The sequence below is a fragment of the Sinocyclocheilus grahami genome, unplaced genomic scaffold, assembly GCF_001515645.1.
Source record: "Sinocyclocheilus grahami isolate Dianchi unplaced genomic scaffold, SAMN03320097.WGS_v1.1 scaffold32.1, whole genome shotgun sequence".
Taxonomy (NCBI): domain Eukaryota; kingdom Metazoa; phylum Chordata; class Actinopteri; order Cypriniformes; family Cyprinidae; genus Sinocyclocheilus; species Sinocyclocheilus grahami.
Genome location: NW_015505211.1, coordinates 3,397,186 through 3,420,726, shown reverse-complemented (window position 1 = coordinate 3,420,726; position 23,541 = coordinate 3,397,186). Strand labels below are relative to the sequence as shown.

The following is a 23,541-nucleotide window of genomic DNA, read 5'->3' as shown; positions in this document are numbered from 1 at the left end:
CGCAACCCCACGGTCCCTTGTTATTCACAGATTGTGCATATGCGAGTGCATCGTGCGTGCGCTTGCGCGTGTTCCCAGGGGTGGGCTCTCACATTATAAAGCTCTGTGAACGCGGTGGTCTTGATTGGGTACCGCATGACACAGTGTGAAGTTTCTGCACTATCGCAACCTCCCGCAACGATATTACTCGCACGTCTTTGTCTGATTGTTGCTGTTTGATAGTGGTTCTTGACGGCATGCCAAATCCTTGATTTGCAATTAAGCCATCTAAGCTAACGGAGACAGGAAGATTTAGTGTATCATAGACTACTGACACAAATGCATTGTTCCTGCAGTGCGATTAGGTCATTGTTGAACTTTTTCAGACAGTGTGTGTAATTCAAGACGCAGAACAAGGAAGGAACTGAACAGATCTGACTATGTCGTAATGCTTGTGTTTTGGTAAATGTTTGTTTATCCAGGGTGCGAATTGTGTCAGAACAGTTAAATCAACTTTATTTTATTTTTTTTTCTTATTACATAACCTGTTAAGGCAATTATTCATTATAAAGGTAAATGCAGAGGCAATTATAGTTGTTTTATAATTCTGTCAGAATGAGCTTTATGAGCTTTATTGCCAGGTATGTTTACACATACGAGGAATTTGTTTTCATGACAGAAGCTTCCACAGTGTAACAGAATGACAGTGACAGAACAAAAAACACAGAAAAAAAAATATATAAAAAAAAATATATAAAAAAAAATAAGGAATAAAAATATATAAATCAACAATTGTATGTGCACATAAGTCCCTGGTCTGTCTAGATGTTGCAGAACATAATGCAGTCCCATGTTTACTGCATCGTCCACAGACCTGTTTGCTCTGTAGGCAAACTGAAGAGGATCCAGCAAGGGTCCAGTGATGTCCTTCAGGTGGGCCAGCACCAGTCTTTCAAAAGACTTCATGACCACAGACGTTAGAGCCACAGGTCTGTAGTCATTAAGTCCAGTAATTTTGGGTTTCTTTGGGACGGGGATGATGGTGGAGCGTTTGAAGCATGAAGGGACTTCGCACAGCTCCAGTGATCTGTTGAAGATCTGTGTGAAGATGGGGGCCAGCTGGTCAGCACAGGATTTCAGACAGACTGGTGTAACACAGTCTGGGCCTGGTGCTTTCTTCCTTTTCTGCTTCCGGAAGACCTGGCGCACCTCTTCTTCGCTGATCTGAATTGCAGGTGTGGGGGAGAGGGGGGTTGCTGGAGGTGTGAATGGTTGTGTGGAGAGGTGTTCAGGGCGGGTGTGGGGTGTCTTTTCAGATCGTCTGCCAGGTGTTGATTCTCTGCAGTGCTGGGGGATGGTGTCTTGTAATTGGTGATTTCTTTTAGACTTTTCCACACTGATGCCGAGTCGCTGGAAGTGAACTGAGTCCTTATTTTTTCAGAATAATTCCTCTTTGCCACTCTGATCTCCTTTTCCAGTGTGTATTTAGCCTGTTTATACAAGACATTATCCCCCTTCCTGTAAGCATCTTCTTTGGCCTGACGGAGCTGTCTGAGTTTTGCAGTGAACCATGGTTTGTCATTGTTGTAAGTTAAATGAGCCCTGGTAGGAATGCACATGTCTTCACAGAAACTGATATAAGATGTTACAGTCTCTGTGAGCTCGTCCAGATTGGTGGCAGCAGCTTCAAAGACGCTCCAATCAGTGAGGTCAAAACAAGCTTGTAAATCCTGCTCTGCTTCATTAGTCCATCTTTTTACAGTCCTTAATACAGGTTTAGCTGATTTCAGTTTCTGCCTGTAGGTCGGTATAAGATAAACCAAACAGTGATCAGAGAGTCCCAAAGCTGCTCGTGGGACAGAGTGATATGCAGTCTTTATTGTGGTGTAACAGTGATCCAATATATTACTGTCTCTGGTGGGACATGTGATGTGCTGTCTGTATTTTGGCAGTTCACGGGAGAGATTTGCTTTATTAAAGTCCCCGAGAATGATTAAAACAGAGTGCGGGTGTTGTTGTTTTGTGTCTGTGATCAGATCAGCGAGTTGTTGTAATGCCGAGCTCACGTGTGCTTGCGGAGGAATGTAGACACTCACGAGAATGAACGAGCAAAACTCCCGTGGCGAATAGAACGGCTTGCAGTTAATGAAGATCACTTCTAGATCTGAACAGCACATCTTCTTTAACACAGTTACATCTGTACACCACCTCTCATTGATATAAAAGCATGTCCCGCCCCCGCGCGATTTCCCCGTTGATTCTGCGTCGCAATCTGCTCTGAACAGCTGAAAGCCCGGCAGACTCAACGCGCTGTCCGGAATGGCGTCTTTCAGCCAGGTTTCCATGAAACACAGAGCAGCAGAGTTTGAAAAATCCTTATTTGTCCGGGAGAGCAGAAAAAGTTCGTCCGTTTTGTTGGGTAGAGGGCGGAGGTTCCACAGATGGATGCTAGGCAACGGCGTTCTGAATCCGCGCTGTCTGAGCTTCACGAGCGCGCCGCCTCGCTTCCCCCGTCTGCGCGTCCTGAAGCGATTGATCAGCGCAGCTATTCCCCCGACAACAATGTCCAGCAAAACATCCGAATAGTCGAAAACCGGTGAAATATCGGGTGGTGTGTACTTCCGAATGTCCAGCAATTTGTCTCTGGTGAAACTGATTGCAGGGATATAACTAAAGACAGGACAAACTAACAAAAACATAAAAACATCTGCGGAGCATGCCACGGAGGCAGCCATCACCGTTGGTGCCATCGTACATCCTGTCTGTTCAAAAATTGCTTAAAAAATGAGCCTAAGAAATATTTAACCTTCTTTATTTATGCTGTTTGGATAATATTTGGCTTCAGATTTCATTTCGTTTAACAAAATTTGTTTAACATTTAAACCACGTGGATCATTTTCTTTGTGGAGCTTTTGGAATAAAAACTTAAGTTATCATGAATCATTTAATGAAAAAAAGTTTTATTTCTGTGTCAGGGTAATGATTTGACCCCTTTAATATGAATCACTGAATCATTATTTTGATTATTTGAATAGTTTATTTGATCAGTGAATTATGGCAAATGTGCGAAATAAGCTTTCGCACTTCTAAGACTTTAAAGTTAGTAGTGTTGCCACTTTTAGTTAGCTTAGCTCTACTAACACCAAACTCTTGTGTAGTGAAAGTACATAAGCACAGGTTTCTTTCTTGTACTAATGTATTTCCAATTAAAACAGGAAGTTTGTGTGGGATGTATCATATTTTGTTTTAAATATCCAGTCGATTCAGATACATTGCAGCTATGAGCCATATTTTGCTACTCAGCTAGTCAGTCTATAAAATGTATATGTATATTTAAAATAGATATTATCTGGTAAATGTTAGTTTTATTAACAAAACTTTAAGTTGATTTCATAGGGTCGAGTTTCCCTCTGATGCTGTTCTTTCGTTCTCCCTGAGGAGCAATTAATTCGTCGCTCACTGGACGGGCACTTCAGGTGTGAGGGCACATTAACGCATTTATGTGAAAACAATGTTGATATGCTTCTTCACTTTGTGGGTAAAGTCACATATCCATGGCACTTCGCCCTTCCTTTTACTCTGGCCTTTTACTCCAGAGCATCAGTTAAGGGGTCAAATGCATTATTCAGGCTTTAGAGGTCGCAAACTTGAACACAATGTTGAGGGATCTCTTTTCGGGACGTGACAAGGTTAAGTTCACACTTCTGCTGCCAAATCTTTGGCATAGGTGTTTAACAGACCCAATTACAGCGTACACAGTCAGAGCTCAAAGCCGCAGGTCAGCGTTGAGATTAGTTGCTCACACAAAGCAGGTTTGTTATAAATGGTAGCAGCAATAGCAAAGACTTTGATAAAGGGCTTAACGGCTGTGCCGGCATAAAAATAGATTAGCTCTATCTGTGCTAATGGCAGGCGTTGGTGCCTTTCAAAACGCACACATACACGCACTTGCCTTTATTGTTTTTTTCACTTAAGTATAAAGTCATACCCTTCAGAAATCAGGTCACCTTTTTTTAGACCAAATAATTAAAGGACAAGCTATAAAAAACTCAAACTGTAAAATCTGTTCAGGTTACTCAAGTACACTGGACAAACTTTTTTTGTTTGTGTTTTATTTTTTTATTTTTTTAATGACAGTGAAGAGGTCGTCTCTTTTGTTTTGACTTTAAAGAGTTTAAAACTGTTGACGTCATCTGTTTGTTAGTGTGCATGTTCTGACGCGTATTTGCAATGTACTTCTGTAGTGTGATGATATTGGGCATGATATTGGGAAAAACTAACACTGTTTACATTGTATATTGTACAGTATAATAGTGAAAAAAAAGTTGAAAAATCACTTTTCACTCTGAAGACTCTTTGGTGTTCACACTTGGTTTTACTCTTTACAAGAACCAACTTGTTTTTGACCCATTTAATATATTTATTTGTAATAAAATCGAATTTATTGTCATTATTAAATACAAACATTTAAATAAGTACTATATTGTAGTAGTACTATTATAATGTAAAATAAAAAATTAATATTTAATTTAAAAATGTATAGAGCAACTGTAAAATTACACTGTTAATAATTCCATCCTAAGTGCTTCATTTTCAAATGCTAAACCATCAAAATTTTATTTTGGGAGTTTACTGGCAAATAAATGCAGATTTTGGTTCCAAAACGTGATAAACGGCATTTTAAAAAAAATTTAGTTTCCGCCAAAATCAGTATTGTATCTGGTCAATGGTCAGTACTGGTCAGTATTGTGTCTGGCCAATCACAGCGCACCATTACACGCACTCTAGACAGTAATGGCGGCGCTTTGAATACACCCGGCATCCTAGTTTTCCTCATCTACTTTGTACTTTGTGATCAACAAACAAACTTAGGGCTGCACGATAAATCGCATGTGATTGTCATGCGCATCTCGTCAGTAAAGCCAGTTCTGTGAATAGTAAATCTCCATCAGCGACATTTAATACACAGAGCCGTAGATCACTGCAATATCGCGTTCATAATCGCAGATGAGTCGTATTCGATTATGAACGCGATATTGCGTAGCTTGTCAGTGTAAGTGTTTTTATTTATGCCATTAATGTTTTTGTTAATACAGCGTAGGCTATAGCACTAGTCAACTAAATGAATGTAACATGGCAAAGATGAATGCACTTTTGGAAGTTGAATGTAAAGGAAATGTCATTTTGGAATTTCTGTGGTTTAATGTGATATTGTTGTTCATGTATGTTCATGATGACATTTTCTTTTATTGTTGTAATTCATTTATAGCATTAACAAGATGACCCGTTGAATTCATTTTGGGAGTGATGACTGATTGAATGTATTTTTAGTATTGACCAAGTTCAGAGGCTGTCATATGTGGATCAACTTACTATGTTGTGTATTTTCAACAGGTTCAATATGAAAAATAACTTTAATATTGATTCAATGGATTTATTGCATTTTGGAAAAAAAACAAAAACGTGTCATGGATTTATTGCATTTTGGGAAAAAAATTATATAATTTTATAATAAATCTTTGAAAATCAAAATCTGGATTTGAGTTTTTCATCTTGCCACTTTCTTCAAATTAATCAAAATAGATTTATAGCGTTTGGAACCAAACTCTTCAAATATATGCACTGCGGGGTTTTAGAGTGAAGAGCAGCACTGTGTTCATTTACACTCAAGCAGCTCATGATAAAGTGTTTTAGAGTCTTAGCACGGTTAAAAGTAAATAAACAGTGAAGCGCTTCACTCTGAAACCTGCAGTGATTATAATTATTTAATTAAATCACAGCATGCACGATTTGAGAATATTGTGATGTTGATTTTATTTTCATATATCCTGCAACACTAAGAAACAGAAGAAAAAAATCGGACCAGACTTAATTTCAATTGCGAATGCACTTAATCGTGAAAAGGGGCTGTTACGTACCAGAATGGAACCAGGTTGGAAGAATAGGGTTAAAAAAAATAAGAGGTCTTGGTGATGTCATCCAAACTGAAACATTATTTTAGAGACAGAGCAAGTTATTATAGTTTGATGGTTATTAAATATGGAATAATGTGCACTGACAAATCACGGCCAATATGACCAGGAATGTGATCTAAAATTATTATAATTATTATTGTTTTAATTTTTGTTCACTTAACCAGCTTTTCCTGCTAACAGAAGAATTATAAACCCATTTGTTCAGAATTATATCCACCATTTTTAGTTACAGTACAGCTCCCACGGCAGAAGTGTGTGTCGTCCCCTCTCACCTGTGTTAGAGTCTTGCTTTGTTTTTATCTGTTCCTGAATACTTCTGAGCTGTTGACCTTCTTGAGTGCTCAGGTGCTCTGTGGCACAGCGACACTGGCAGTTATACAGAGAGAGAGAGGGGAGGAAATGTAATGGCCTGTGAGAAAGATTATGAGAGAATGAGGGAAGAAAAAACAGCAGCTATACGGGGAGAGGGAGAGAGAGAGAGAGAGAGAGAGAGAGGCCTCGCTGACGTTTCCCTACTGCATATGCAGCTGATAGTATCTGGCAGGGCCTGGCTCTCTGGGGAGCCCTGTAATCTGTTCCATCAGCGTTTACTACCGAACAAATTAACTAAGACAAGCACCGCCGCCTGAGCCAGCAGAATTCTTCCATTAGGAAAATTATAAAGCTATTATGGGGAACAATTTGGTCCTTTACTCTCATTGGAGGGCTACAGGGCTTCCTTGAACTACACCAGGGGGGCTGGATGGAATACCCCAGGGGGCATTAGCACTATTGATACCAATAGAAAGAAAAATCATGCTCTTTATTATCTCAAACCTTTCTCTTTGACGGCAGCAAGATTAAATGGAGAGTTTTTATTAAGTCTCTGAGAAGAAAAGACCCTAGTGAACTCAGTTGTGTCTCCTTTTGAGTTTCAAGTGAGACCGTCTCAAACTGTGCCCAGTAACAAAGATCTCAGTATAAATTTAAATATTTGTATGATTCTTCCAAAACCAAATAAACTGCTCTATTATTTGCACATTAATTTTAGATTTGCACAAAAGAATTTGAGGAGAAACAAGCATCTGAGACTTGGTACTTCATTGAAGTTCTTCCTGAGCTTTGAATGTACAACCTTTATTATATATTATGATTTATATTTGCTAATTTATTTTGGTTGCTCAACCTTAAAACATTTTTTTTCAATGGACCTTTAGGAAAAACATCTGAGATGAAGTTGATACTTCATTGAAGTACCTTCTTAAGCTATGAAAGCACAGCCTTTGCTGTATTATGATTAATACTTGCTAAAATCCTGGCTGCACAACCTAAAAAAAATCACATAATAGTGTAAGACAAGAATATATATCATGATTACATTCAAAAATCATTTCAGAAGTTGACATTTTCGTTTAGTTTAAATTGTGAATCGAATGAACAGATTCTTTTCAATGAGCCCTTAATCTGGTTCACATTTCAGAATGATTTATTCACAGATGCATTCCTAAATTGAAAGTGCAATTTTTGGTGTATTATGATTCATATTTCCTGTTATTTTAACTCCCATGACCTTAAAAATGGCATTAACAATCATTTCAGAAGTTAACATTTTGAATCCAAGTCAGTCGTTTAGTTGAAATTGTGAATCGAATGAACAGATTCTTTTCATTGAACACCTTGATCTGGTTCACAGTTTAAAATGATTCATTCACATATGGTTTCCTAAGTTAAAAGTGCAACCTTTCCTGTATTATGATTCATATTTCCTGTAATTTTGGCTGCATGACCTTAAAAATCACATTATGGTGTAAGACAAGTATGTATATATATATATATATATCATGATTATGTAAAGGTAATGTATATAGGCTACCTTTAATAGTGCTCACGTACATTACGTACATGTCATGTCAGTGCATTGTTAGAGTAAATGCATTATGTCACAGTTTATTTCTGTCACGGTCTCACCACTTATATTAATAACAAGCCGTTTAGGAAGACCAGAACCATAGCCCACTTACATAGCATGACGTTTTTATCTAAAACTTGTCCCATTCACCCAGAAACCAATGATCCACTCCCGTCTCTAGGGATGGTATTTTAAAACCAGATTTGTCCCTGGAGATCAGCCCTCATGCTTTTACCTTGCCAGACTAGCCGAACGACGTTCCGTCGGAGTGCTTTGCGGAGCCATGTGTCTTCCTATGTGGAAGGAGGAGGTGATAATAACAGAGGAGAGTAAAACTGGGGCGAGACTGTGGTGACTCAGCCCCCCAGTTGTTGTGTTGGAGGTTTGGGGAGTCTGGCGCACAGAGTTCCAGCCTAATTAAGTTGATTTGTTCCTAGCATCTGGCTTCCAGATGTCAGACGATATTCTTTAGCTCAGCTCCCTGCTGTTGAGAGGAGAGGAGTGGGACGGCAGGGACCGCAGACTGCTGACTTTTCATGAGGCCCATCAGGGGTGGGACAGCAGCGCGCTGTAGGTGACTGATGGATGAGGCGGCCAATCGCGGTGTGCCTGTCGCAACTTTCCAGGGAATCTGATTGGTTAGTTGGAGCAGGAGGTTTATAGCCACAGTATGCCTGCAGGTGCATACCGAGCAGTATTCTCACACCTTGTAAAACACGTGTTTCATGCGAAATAGACGTGATGTTTGGCGAGAAGGTTCTGTCGTATTGTTTTTACAGCTTTCGAATTTGGCGAATGTGACCGGTCTGAGGGCGATGACTGTGTACAACAGAAAGTTGTTGCCGAACCTCTTCATAGAGCGGTGCCAATTAGTAATTGTGAATCAGTTTATCTAGTTCATAATTCAGACAGAATGATTAATTTATGAATCAGTTCTTAAGTTGACATTTGACGCAATGAATAGTTTAGTCCAAATTGTGAATTGAATCAATTGGTTCTTTACCATGAATTAGTTGATTTGTTCCACAATTAAGACTGAGCAGTTCATTCACAAATTGGTTCCTATGTTGATTTTTGAAACCAATTTACTGACACATTTGGTTCAAATTGTGAATCGTCACTTGTTTTGTTTCTCAATTTAAACTGAGCTATTCATTCACGAATCGATTATTAAAGTGACCTTTTGAATCTAACTCACTGACACTTTAAGCTCAAATTGTAAATTGAATCAACTGCTTCTTATCAGTGAATCAGTTGATTTGATTCACAATTCATTGCTTAAACTTACCTGTTTTTAAGCTGACATTTTGAATCCAACTCACTGAATCAAATCAACTTCTTTTCAGAACTTCATAATTGAAAGAAATGGTTTGTTTCTGATTCACAATTCAAACTCAAATCATTCATGAATAGGTTCTAAAGTTGACATTTTGAATCCAACTTGCAAAATGATTCAGTCTGTATTGTGAATTGGATCAACTGGTTCTTTTCAGTGATCTTTCAGTGCTTTTCAGTGGTTGTTTGGAACAAAGTTGGCATGATTAAATTATAGGAAAATAATTTTTTATCTTTAAAATCTGATTGTCACATGGAAGAGTTCTGTTCTGATAATCCGAAAACTGAAATTATTGCCAGTTCTGTAAAGCCAAGGTTTATATTTGGGCACATTTTTAATGACTTACTGATGTCATGTAATTTATTTACCAAAACAGTTACTCTGGAACCTCATGTGAATCGTTTCCCTTATCTGTCCACAGAAAGAACTGGATGCCACCGCCGCAGCCCTGGCCAACAGACAGGATGAAAGTGAGCAGTCCAGGAAAAAACTCATCGACCAAAGCCGCGAGTTCAAGAAGAATACTCCAGAGGTGAGCAAAAGCGAGAAATTATTTTCCGAATGATAGGAAGCTCAAAGGTTGTGGAGCGAAGGGGAATTTGAGCACCTAATTGTCATATGTCTGGACCGGCACATCCTGGTCTCCCAGGTACCTGTGAAGCACCATGTTTTAGCATTTCATATCAGTTGATATTCTTCTGCATGCATTCTGCCTCCATTTTGACTGCTTACAGGACTTTAAATGTGTACCCTGTAGAGTTGTGTTCTTGTTATTACTATTGTTCCACTTGAGTTCTAGAGCATGGCCGCGCCGTTAGATTATTTTTCGGATTCTGCACTTGTCTGAAGCTCGGCATGGCCTTGTAAGAGAGGTCAGTAGCAGAGAAACCAGAGGATATTATCGTTTATCCATTTAGGGAATACTTGGTCTGCATGAATAGCAGCGGACGGTCGTGTCCAGACCATAGGGTTGTCTGTGAGGTCATGTTCCAGGGGAAAAACTGAAGCTGCATGTTAGCAAGACCGTAAGGATCAGTGATTCTTTATTTACTGAAAACCGTCTCTGATCTGATAGAGTTCTGAAACAAACTCGTCTTGACAGTAGGAGAACATTGCGACCATTGGATCAGGATGGTTATCTGATGTTTGTTCTGTTTAGAAACAGATTACTTTTAATGTGGATATGATAATGTTTATAGTCTCTGTTTTTGTCCTATAGTATTTACAGACTCTAAATCTTAAATCACATGGAGTGGTAGTTTTCGCTCGCATATTGATGCATGACATGTTTAACACATTTATTGATTTGACTCTTTCATTCTGAAATTTATTTGTAAATCAAATCCAGGTAAAATGTTTAACAAAAGCATAGTAATCTGTGTTTTTATATAGCCGAATTTAGTATAAAATATGGAAATATTTTTATATTATTTATATTTATATATATTTACATTTTATTAATATATTTTTTAATATTATTATTTATTAATTTTATTTTAGAAATTTCAACCGATTTAATAAAATAATAATAATTAATACCAATAGTAATAATACAATATATAATGTAGTTTTATAATATAAACATACAGTATTTTATACAAATCTCATACTAGATTCTATATGCTACATGTGTCATCCAACACTTTAATATTATTATTATTTTTTTTTAAATAATGTGTTAACATGTTAAAGAAATGGAAATTAATTTTGAATTACTGAATTGTCTATTTGTTCAGTTTCCTGAGGCTGTTAATTTAGTATCGTGCTGAAGTTAATGTTAGTCTGGATAATGGGTAAGAACAGTGCAGGATTTAGGAATCAAGGCAAAGAAGTAAGAGAAAGAGACATCAGACAGCTGTCAGAAGACATCTACAGTTCAAAATAACCTTGGGCTTTTCTTTTAGTCTTTGATTAATAATATCCTTATCAGCATAAGAGTGTTTTTGTGAAGATTTCAGACAGGTGCCTGCAATCCTCCAAACGGCAAATCCGTATAATTCCTCGCTGTGTTTGGTTTTGAGAAGTCTCTGCCAACCCATCTGAAGTGTGGAGAACTCAAGGGCACCGCGGTGCTCCGGCCAGCGATATCTTTGATCACGGTTGCCGTCGCCTTCTGCCCTCTTCCCTCTTGCTCCCTCTTTCCTGCCTCTCGTTTCGTGAATTCCTCGCGAGTTACCACTCCCAGAGAGTGCAGATGAATAAATGGAAAATAAAAAACCTGTTTTGTCTCCGGAGCCTCAATAAATCAGTCCCCCTTTTCCATTTAAAATGTCCAGGGCTGCAATTTATGTCTGAGCTTAATAACCCGTTACTAAATTAATCGTGCTGGGGGTTTTGGCTGGGAGGCCACGCTTTCGGAGATTCTGTGAACCCTGTTAAAGAAAAAGAAAAAGTCCATCCGAGTGCTTTTCTGCCCGGTACTCAAGGTGCAAGACATCAAGGGCCTCAGTCAGAGAGGTGGAAATTATATGAGGGAAGCTGGAAATTTACCTTAATGGCTGGGCTGCTGGATGTGGAATTAATGTGCCATGGCTACCTTACTGTACCATTCCTTCAGACACAGGGCAAGCCGTAATCTAACCCCAATGGATTTTGTGGTATCAGCAGTTTTTATGCTAATTTGGGGTGTTTGTGCTTAATTTACTTATACATTTGCATCAAGTTCCACTAGCTAAAGGACCAAAAAAAAGAGAAAAATTCTGTCATTTGATTGTTGCAACTAAATTTCTTCTAAAACGATACTTTCAGAAAAAGGTGAATTTGAATATTCTTTCCAGTTTTTAAGTATAATTAAGCTTCAAAATGACAAAAAAGCACCATTAAAAATTTCTTAAAAACAGTCCAAAATTACTTTATTATATTTAATTTATTGATGTGTGACATTTTTTGACATTTTATTTGTTTAATAAATTGATTTGATCATATCAATAATACAATATTTTGTATTTTGCCAAGTATATATATACACTGAGTGTGTCATTAAAAATGAATTGTGCATCATTTTAATATAATTTTGTTTTTGTTCCTTAAGGAATTTAATGTTTCAGAAAATGAGGATATTCTTGCTGAATATCATAAAATCCATATTTTTAATATAAATAAGTAAATGAAGACTGGGGTTTTAAAGCTACAGAATGACAAAAAGGACCATTAAAGCAAAATAAATGTAGTCCAAAACTACTTGTGTGCAAACTCTTTTGAGGCCACATGACTCCTTAATGTGAGAAACAGGCTGAAATGAATTGGATTTTTTGTTCTTTTTTCCTTTTTTGATACTTTATGGTGCTTTTATGTGCTTTTTTTGTGAGTTTAAAAGCTCTAGTCTCTATTCATTGTAAATGCACAGAAAAGAGTGACCAGTATGTTATTTAAAATTTCTTCTTTTGTGCTCAACTGAAAAAAGGAAATCACACAAGTTTGGAAAGACATGAGGAAATAATGACATAATTTTCATGTTTGGATGAATTGTCCCTTTAAAGTTTTCAGACCTTGTCTGTATAATATATTTGGACAGATGAATTGCCATTTTTGTTTCTCTGTCTCTGTCTCATATCCGTTTCCATTTTCAGTCCACTAACGTGGCGCTGTTGTTGTTTAATTGTTATTGACTAGTTATTTATGTAGCTCCTTCATGGTTCTGCTTCGCCTCAGGATGCAGGTTGAAAAGTTTATTGTCCGCTATGTGATGTCAATGTGACAGATAGGGATTTGTTAGGATGACCCGTTATTTTCCAACCGATTACGTAACGTCTGTGTTTTCTTCGCCATGCACCTGTGAAATAAATAATCCTAAGCAGCCGTTAAATTTGCCACAGATCACTTCATTTTGTCTTTTTTTCGAACGCATAAATATTTAACCCAAACAACCACCACATTTGGCCCTATTTTCGTTTAGCTTTTGCATGCTCATTATTTAGATGGAGTTTTAAATAGGATGTGATGGAGACTGAAAGAGACCTGTGTGTCTGTGCTGAAATTATATTCAGAGCTGCCTGCGTGATGGAAATATTTTCATAAGGTCATGTGCATTCCCTCCCCTCTAGCTCAGATATTTTGAGTTTATCCATTAGACACCATTGATAAAAATCTAATTTTTTTGCATTTTCGCTTAGTGTTGCACCACATGCAAACACCATAAGTGCATTTAAAGTTTACGCTGAGCGTTTGATGGTGAATAAACCACACAGTGCTAATATACCTGCTCTTTATGTACACTCTTTAAAGTGAACAGGAAGGGGGCTCGCAACCCATTTTATATCCGTAATGTGGCTTTTTTTAAGTTAAACAATATTCGTATGTATATTGGGATTTTATTTTCTATATAATAATTTGATTAGATTGATTAGGTCTTTATATGGCAGGTGATTGGAGGATAGGGGTTGAAAATGTAAAAAGTTTGGCAACTTCAGATGAGAAGGAAAGTCGCACTAAAAGACGAAAACTTTTTTTACTTTGTTCAGCGATGAAAAGTTCCTAAGATCAGAAATGTTTATTAATAAAATATGGTAAATTTTGATTGCATAGACTGACTTTGTTTGATGTTTAAATCACAAACAGCCTTGTGTGCCATTTAGAACTAAATTGAGATTTTTTAATTCCAGTTTGAATCGGAGTTGATGCAGGATGCTGAATTGTAATTTGAATTTAAGAAATTTGAATCGAAATGAAATAAAATTCAAAGAAATTCATATGACTGCTGTAACTTTTGAATAATTTGGTTTTGAATGAAATGAGACAAAACACCTAAGATGTTAAACATTAAATTGTATTAATAATCAGTTTAAAAGAACACCCATGGATTTTTTAAATATGTAGCCTACTTTTAATTGTTAAATTTTTATTTATTTATTTAATAATAATAAATATATATTGAAATTCATGCAAAAAAGTTTTTGTAAAATGTCTAAAATAAATGTCCTACCTTTCCAGTTTAGCTTCCTGTGTTGTGGCCAATTCAGTTCAACTCATGAATTGAAAGAGCTCATTTTTACATTCTTGTGATGATCTAGTAAAAAGGTTTTTTGTCCTGTTTTTGTACTATATTTTGATCATAATTGCCTACATGTTTACTGATGTTTCTTTTGCTGATTCTCAGCATCAAAGCGCACTACAAAGAACATTAAGTCAGTCGAAGAAAAGAGTCCTTTCTTTTTTTCTTTTTTTGCAGTTATGATTGTTGTGTGTGTGTGTGTGTGTGTCAGCCATTTTGATTTTTGCTCCTTCACTGGCTTTGATGTTGCCTTAAAGGGGACGGCTGGTTGGCCTCTGGACGTTGTGATGTTAGTGTCCAGAGATTTCATTGGCTGCCAGGGCTGGTCAGAGAGAGCTGTGAACTGAATGGTCCTGACAAAATGAATACAGTAATTAGGGCTGATCCACTGGCACGCCGCCCACGCTGGCAGACTGGCGTCTTACACTGTTAATTATAGCCGTCCCATTGGTAACACGACGTTAGGGTATTTACCAAGGACTGAATTTGTTACAGTGTATTTCTGTGTGTAGTGGTAGTGAGAGAGAGCGAGAGAGCATTGTGTGACTAGCACACTGAAAAATGCCTTTGATGTTGACACTGTAATGGAGGCACATGGGGCTGTGGAGGCACAATCCATTGAGGTCTGGGGTCGACATATCCGGTTTGTAGACCCGAGCCGTTCACTATATTCATACGTGACCAATGAAATGATATCACAGCCTGTAGGAAAGAAAAATCACAAATCATGTTTCTTTATATATGTCAATTGTTTTTTTCTAGGCTGCAGTGAGATTAAATGAGGACACTTTTTGCCTGATTTTTTTTTTCTTGAGAAAAAGACCCCAGTAATCTAGCATGTGTCTCTACTATACTTTCAGAATATCTTAACAATATCAACTCTGGGATGGGCAAGATTTCAATATGAGCTCAAACGATTCTCATCACTGTTTCCTCATTTGTTTTTTATGTCTCATAGAAATATTCACAGTGGATACTTAAATAACAATACTTGATAGTTATGACATATACAAAACTGAGATTTTCATTGTCTCTTGAGCTATGAAAGAGCAACCGCTGAGAATTTTCCTGTGGGAGGTTTGCACATGTTTAGTCTACTTAGATCAACAGATCTTATTCAGGGTTTCAGTCATGTTTAATCATGCTCTCTCAATATTTTGTGTATATTTGAAATAGGGCTGAACGATTTTGGAAAATAATATAATTGCGATTTTTTTACCAATATTGCGATTTAATATGCAATTATTTTTTTAAAGCTCTTTATGTTCTGTATTATTCAACAAAGACAAGCTATAAATCAATGTATAGTATGACCAACACACTAATAGATAGATTAAACATAAATGTTCTTTTCTGTAAGCCAGGCCTATATGTTACGATGAAATTAGGTGATGCATGAATTGATATGAATGACATTTTTATTTAACAACTACAATCACAGTATATTGACTGATTTGTTGAACTTCCAACCTTGTAAGCATGTAATAATTATGACAACATAAAGCACTGACAAATAAGCCTGGTGTAAACATTAATATGAAAGTCAGTAACAAATCACACAAACTAAAGTAGATTGCAGAAATATAAAAACAAATCTGTTGCTTTACCACACTACTTTAGGTAATTCACAGTCACTGTAATAAACATATGCACTGCACTTTTTAAACACTGTCTGTTAACTTTAGACCAGTGGTACTCAAACTTTTTTGGTTGCGCCCCCCTCAGACTACCAAATAATTTCACTAAACATTATGAAAAATTAATATTTTTTTTATTTAAAAAACCTACAGGGAAAAAAACACCTGCATCACTTGAAACATTGAAAAATAGCATAGAGAGAATAACTTATTATTATTCTCTCTCTGTTATTTAGTTATTTTTTGTGGGTTTCTTGCTGTCCGCTAAGGCATAGGACACACAGGCTTTCCTCCTCACCAACGACATTAAACACTGTGTCTACACCGGACGCGAGCGGCAAAATACAGTAGAACCCATTATAATCAGTGACGCTGTGGACACTGGATGCAGCGGGGCGCGATAAAACCCAACATTAAACTGATGCCTTGTTCTATTTATGACGTACTGACACAACGTTAAAATGATTTGCAACGGTCTCTTTATCGCATCCAGTGTAGAGCTGTTGCGGCAGGACGCACAACTGTAGCGTCTGGTATAGACACGGTGAGTGAAGCCGAGAGCAAGATATGCCTCGTCTGTGCACCTGCCTTTCTCTTCGCTTTCACAAATCGATCCATCTCCCATTCTAAGTTACGTCCTTTGGCTGTTTACTTATTTATTTTCTTTTTCTGCTGATGGCCCGCGCTCGACTTGAAGCAGCGCTGCTTAGACCGATGGGTGTGTGTCATCAAAGTACTGTGAGAGCTATAAGAGAGCGTGGACGTCTCCTTATGCTTTCTCTCGCCGTACTTTGATGCCATACACCGATCTGATCTTCAAGTCGAACACACCTCTTGACTCTCGTCACGTGACCGTGTAATCGCAGCCTCTGTGATTGAAAAATCTACATTTTTCATATCGCGATATTATCGCAAATGCAATTAATCGTTCAGCTCTAATTTGAAACTTGGTTGCTATTTTCAGAAACTGGAATTGCAACATGGCTGAAACAGCAATGTAAGAATGATAATTTATTTTATTTTTGTTTTAGATGTTTATGTAAAATATTTTATATTTATATTAAATTAAAATACGTACGAAAGGCATTTTATTGTTATTTTAGATTAAACAAAGAAAAGAAAAGAAATGAATAATTATATACAGGAAGGATGCATTACATTAGTCAAAAGTGCCAGTAAAGACATTTATAATTCAAATATATGCAGTTTTTTTAACTTTCTATTAATCAGAGAATCCAGATAACATGGTATCCACAAAAATAGTAAGCAGCACAGTGTTTTCAGCAATGATAATAATAAAAGTTTCTTGATTTCTGAAGTATCATGTGACACTAATGACTGAGATGCTGAAAATTCAGCTTAGCAATCACAAGAATAAACTACGTTTTAAAATGTTTAAATATAGTAAACAGATTTTTAAAATTCTAGTAGTGTTTCACAATATTACTATTTTTACTGTATTTTTCATCAGATAAATTCTGTGGTTAGCATAAAAGACTTCTTTCAAAAACATTAAAATATCTTACTGACCCCAGACTTTTGAATGATAGTGTGTATATATAGTGCCATAACATTCATAATGGACCTTGTGCAGTTTTATTGGCTCATTTATGTCTAGCCTTTGAATATGTTTGTTTGATATATGTTTGAGTGTGATAACATCCTGCATTTTCAAAAAAAAAATGTTCAAAGTTCTTCTGTGTTTTGTCAGAGGTGATTTGCTTTTACATGGTATCCTTGAAGAGGAGCTGACCTACTAAAGGCTTGTGTGGGAGAGATCTGTCTTTCTGCATAGCCTTCGGGTTCATGGTGGGGTTTTTGCATTAGTGCCTATACATCTCCTCCTGACAGGTTAGTAGAGCTGTCAATTGAAGGAAAGTCGAGTAAAAAAAAACAGTACCTCAGATTTTTTTAATATATATTTCATTTCTCGCCCCTCCCCCTCCTTGTGTTCATTTTTCTGAGGTTGAGAGCACTTGTTTAATGTACTGGTTCATTGTATTTGTGCCTGTAGGATTTGATCCATCTGCTCCGCCAAAGCGGGATCGAGACTGGAGTGGAACTGATGGGGCTTGACTGTGTGCCACTTCCTGTCTCTCTCAGCTGACTTGATTGGCTGTTCCTCAGAGCTTCCTGTCTGATACTAGTCACCACTGGACTTTGCTGAGTGTTATGCCTTTGGATATTCTGACTACTGTGTCCATGTTTATGAGTCACGCTGCCCCACATTTCAAAGCGAGTCCAGTTTAAATTCTCTTTGATCACTGTTGGTTGTACTTGATTGTTAGTTTTTAAAACAAATGCTGATTCCTTCATAGTTTTATAATATTTAGTGTTCATGTGCAGCCTAATTTATCATCGCCCACCTGGTGACTTTATTACAGATATGAAATATAAAAAAATTACGTCATAAGAATTAATTTATTTTCCCATCAGAATGCATCATTGAGCATGTTGCGAGTACCTTAACCTGACACCCGGCCTCTGAGTCTGTAGGAAGATGCACGACTAGGGCTGAATATAATTTTCCCACCTTGTTTAGAATCCCTTTGTGCTGAGAAATTGCACTGGGTCATTAGAGCCGACAGGAATGGGACAAGGAATGGGAATAGGAGCCGGAATGGGAACCCTCCCTCTGGAGTTCTGGGGGTTCGTCTGTCCCTGAGCTGCCTGGAGAAGAGTAATCTGTCTTCTCGAAGCGGCCTAGCCGACAACAGATTGGTCACGTTAGCCGAGCCTTTGCAACCCCCAGCGATCCTGCAATTCACAGTCCTGCGGTCAGAAATCAAGCCTTAAAGGGACAGTCCACCCAAAAATAAAACTTCTTTGATCATTCACTCACCCTCATGTCGTTTCAAACCTGTCTTTCTTCTGAAGAACACAAAATATATTTTGAAGATCTGTTCTTGCCCATGTAAGTGTCATTGGGATCCATAACAGCACTGAATCCAACTGACTTCCATTATATTTATTATTCTTTTGTGAAAGTCATAAGGTTTGGAACGAAAAGATTCATTTTTATGTGAACTATCCCTTTAAATCCCATAATGCCCCTAAAACTAGGAAGATCTCGGATGGGAGCCTGGAAATATATGGAAAAAAATGTCCCTGTCTGTTTTTATTACATTAATTAAGTCACTGAATGCAAAAAATCTTAAATTAGTTTGACACACACATTGCCTTAAGCCTTTTTCTCCATCCGCTTTCTTTTAACAATGTCATTTTGTGATGTTTGATAAAAAAAAACTAGATTAAAATTGTCAGTTATCATGTCATTTTCCTTTTTTTTTTTTTTAATTATCATATGATTCTTACTTCTCAGCTGAGTATAAATCAATACAGTCAGTGTTTGTTTATGAAAGATCCTTTATATATTGTTCACATAACGTGAATGCTTAAGTTCTTTGTGCTTAAATACAAAGAAAACATCTACTACTATTGTTTGTAGAATGAAAAAGAATACGTATATTCTTCGAAAGCGAATACATACACTTGCGTTATTGTTTAGTGTCAAAAGAACACTTATACTCTTTGTTTGGGGTTTTTACGCAACCTTAGGCTACCTAAACAACATTTTATTGTGGCAGTGAATGTGTATATGTGTTTGTTTGTGGGTTTTAGTGTCTGCAAGCACCCGATAACCCACACACTCATCTTCATCTCCTTGGGTGGGCAGTGTACCGGCCTTGGGAGCATGATCAGATTCCAGGCTGTGCTCCATCATTCTCGAGCAAATGGCTGTGCTGTCAGACGCACTCGGATGCACGCTGAAACATGCACACTTAAACGTATATGCTCTACACACTCGTACGGACGCTCTTCGTGTGTAAAAGCACAAAGGCAGGCATGCACACATGCACAGACACCATTAACCCTAGTTCCACTTACTGCTTTTCAACACTGGGCTTGCCTGTCCTGTGCTTTTCAGCACCGCGGCTCATGGTAACCTCCGGAAGCCCGTCCTCTGAAGGGCCCCAGTCTCAATCACCTGGTCCCCAGTGTTAGATGTCCTAACAGAGACCTACTTTTACTGATTAATGTACCTCAGAGGTCTTTGTCTGACTTGGGTTACCGATTCTTAAAGTAAATGCGCATGCACAAACACACACACACACACACCTGCACAGTGTCGTTTCAACAGTCCTTAAAGAAGTAGTTCACACAAAAAATTTAATTTGCTGAACATTTACTCACACTCGTGCCATCCAAGATATAAATGAGTTTGTTTATTTATCAGAACAGACTTGGAGAAATTTAGCATGACATCACATGAACATTGAATGGTTGCCATCAGTATGAGTCTAAACAGCTGATAAATGAAGTCTATCAATTAACATCTTGTGAAATGAAAAGCTGCATATTTGTAAGAAGCAAATCCATCATCAAGATTTTTAACTTCAAACTGTTGCTTCCGGCTAAAATAAGTCCTCTATCCATAATATTTCTGTTTCATCTGAATCAGGAGAGAAATATGCACAGATCAAGCACCGCTACCAAGCAAAAGCAATCCAAAACAGTTCTAAACAAATATGTTGGAGGGGTTTGACTTGGATTTTTGGACTGGAGTCGTGTGGACTACTTGTGGATTATTGTGATGTTTTTATCAGCTGTTTAGGATCTCATTCTGACGGCACCCATTCACTGCAGAAGGATACATTGAGCAATTCATGTAATTCTAAATTTCTGCAAATCTTTTCCTATAAAGAAACAAACTCATCCACATCTTGCATGGCCTGAGGGTGAATACATTTTAAGCAAGTTTTTATTTTCTTTAAGGTAAATGTGCACACACATGCACAGCATCCTTTCAACAGTCCTTAAACTCTGGGTGTGACATGAGATCTGGCGTGTTCTTCTTTCCAAGGCCCATTAAATCGTACACTTATTTTAGCAGTTTGCACGGGATATTTTAAGCACCCACAGTCAGGGCCACCTGACTAATGCGACAATCATTCCTGTCATCTCTTTATTCGGGTGTGGCTGCCATATTTTCACCAGTGCTGAGTGACAATGCTGAAAGTGAGCTCGGATGTATGGACGCGGCCGCCCCGTTCCTTCACCTGCCCTGCCCTGTGCCCGGGTCTCTGCCCGTCACTCCATCTGCCACCTCCGGTTGGAGGTGCCAAGGCTACAGACCATTAGCACAGAGCAGGTCTGTATTTATAGTGCTTAACGGGCATGACTCAACAGCATCACTGGTCGCTTTTAGCTGTAATGGAATCTGTGCTTTGCTGAACACAGAAAACCCATTATTGTGTATGATAATATTGTTTCTGTCGATGGGCGAACCGGGACTGAAATTTCCACTGGACCGCTTGCACCTGCAGAAACCTTGTTTATAGTAAGAGAGAAATGGGCAGGCGAAAGTGTAAGTTTGTGTGTGTGTGTGTGTGTGTGTGTGTGTGTTTCAGTATGGAGCATTGCCTGATGTCATGCCGGCCATGTGACTCTGCTCTCGGAGATGAGGTAATGGCTGTTGACGTTTACAGCTCCCCCTAATGAAAGACTGTGTAAAGTGTGATGGTTGTAACGGGACGTAAAACCAGCTAGTAAACCTCTAATGTCACGCAGGACTACATGACATAGACTCTCAGGTTTTAGCCTTCTCAGATGCTTTCCAGATGATCGTTTATTTTCTGAATTGCAGTCGTGGGAATGTGTTTTTGACACAGTTTTGTTTAAATACCAGAATACGAATGATGTGTCTGCAAGTGTATGGCAGTTGCTAGTGTGTGACTGCACTGGGCCTCCCCCTTGCCAGTGTCCTCTGTTTCCCATTCCAGCCCTGATGAGTCAGAGTCTGTGAATGCAGCCGAGCGTACAGCAGCACAGTGACGTTAATGTGTTTATGCTCTGTGCGCTCCCTCTGCTACAGTGGGGCGCGCTGACCTCCACATACAGGCATAGTCTCAATTTTTCAAGCACACACTGTTTCTCCTCCTCAAAACATACACAGTATCTCCTTTACAAACAGCACAGTCTATTCTTTACATGTTAACACAGTGTCTCTATTGCAAGCTAATGCAGTTTCTCATTTACAGGCTAACACAGTCTCTCATTGAAAAATGAACACAGGCTCGCCTCTTCAAATAGATACAGTCTGCTTACGTTACAAGCTAACAATCTCGTTTAATTACTCATTTTCTCCTTTACAGGGTAACATAGACTCTCTTCTTCAAAAAGAAACAATTTGTTGTACAATTCAGTGCTGTGCTTGTTTGTAGGGCTGCAAAGTTTGGCCAAAACTTTGGTGGTTGCATATCAATATGATGATAATAATAATAATAAAAATAATAATGATAATAATTTCTACAGTACTATAAAACTGTAAAATTACAACACCAATATTGATGGCTATCTTAATTCATTTTTAAGCAACCAGCGAGCTTTACCAAGGCCTTTAAAACTTCTAATTTGCTGACAGCTGTTTTGATAATGCCTCTCATTACAACAGTGGTTCCCAACCCTGGTCCTGGAGGCACCCCAACACTGCACATTTTGCATGTCTCCTTTATCTGACGCACCAGTTTCAGGTCTTAGAGTCTCTACTAATGAGCTGATGACCTGAATCAGGTGTGTTTGATTAAGGAGACATGCAAAACGTGCAGTGTTGGGGTGCCTCCAGGACCAGGGTTGGGAACCACTGCATTACAAGTTTGGGAAGATGGTTAGTGTATATTGCATTCCTAAATGCATGTTATAACGAAAGGTGGGCTCACACTGCGATTTTTAAAAAAGTCCTTTAGGATTGTACTTGTCAGACTGTACGAACATGATGATCATGTCACACTGTGGGATCTCAGTTGTCATTAATGTCAGACTGTACGACAATCAAGACACGTTAAAAACGGGTGCGCGCAAGAAAACTTGTCCGTAGTTCTGCATTATCAACCCATACACATTCAGTGACTGCGAGCTGCATTGCACTGGGTTGTAATGTTGGCTATCATTAAAAGTATATGAATGGCGGCAATACCGGCGTATTTAAGAAGAATAGTGCAAGCAGCACTACACACCCACATGAAAACAGCGGCGCAACCAGTGTTTATCATAGCAAAGGCAAAGTATGATATGAATTCTGTGAGCGGAGGACGAGAGCGCCGGAGTTTATGCGGTTAGAAGAAATCTCTAGCATTAATTCTGATCATGGCTTGTCTTGAAAAACGAAGACAGTTTGACGTTCGTCGTAGGAGAAGTCACACTGCAGGACTGTGCACCAAATCTTCTGACACTGCCAGAATTTCGTCTGAGGTAAAATTTGATCGCAACAGCCATTAATCGGCTGTCGGTGAACATGTCAAACTAACGATCAAAGACTACAGATTTTAGCCTAGGATTATAGGAATCTTTTAGGATTTTCAAAATTTGTCTCAGATGACCAAATCATGGCCAAAATCGCACAGTGTGAATTGAAATAGCGTAATGACGTATGACACACAGAACAAGCGTAAACATATGTTAACATATGCTACGGTAAACAACTTGCTATGGTAGTCAGGGTTACCCAGTCGGTATTAACCATTGTATACAGATTGCATTACTTGCCCACTACAGTACTATAAAACTGTAAAATTACAACACCAATATTGATGGCTATCTTAATTCATTTTTAAGCAACCAGCGAGCTTTACCAAGGCCTTTAAAACTTCTAATTTGCTGACAGCTGTTTTGATAATGCCTCTCATTACAACAGTGGTTCCCAACCCTGGTCCTGGAGGCACCCCAACACTGCACAT

At 38.1% G+C, this 23,541-nt stretch overlaps 1 protein-coding gene across 3 annotated transcripts in view; it reads left to right on the top strand.

Annotated features, from left to right (window-relative positions):
- Positions 1-23,541, top strand: part of LOC107577496 (homeobox protein cut-like 1) — a 126,789-nt gene that overhangs the window by 24,883 nt on the left and 78,365 nt on the right. For all 3 annotated transcript variants that reach the window (XM_016263581.1, XM_016263573.1, XM_016263567.1), the window contains exon 2: positions 9,600-9,710. In XM_016263581.1, the coding sequence (XP_016119067.1) occupies positions 9,600-9,710 (111 nt within the window). The remainder of the gene's footprint in view (positions 1-9,599; positions 9,711-23,541) is intronic.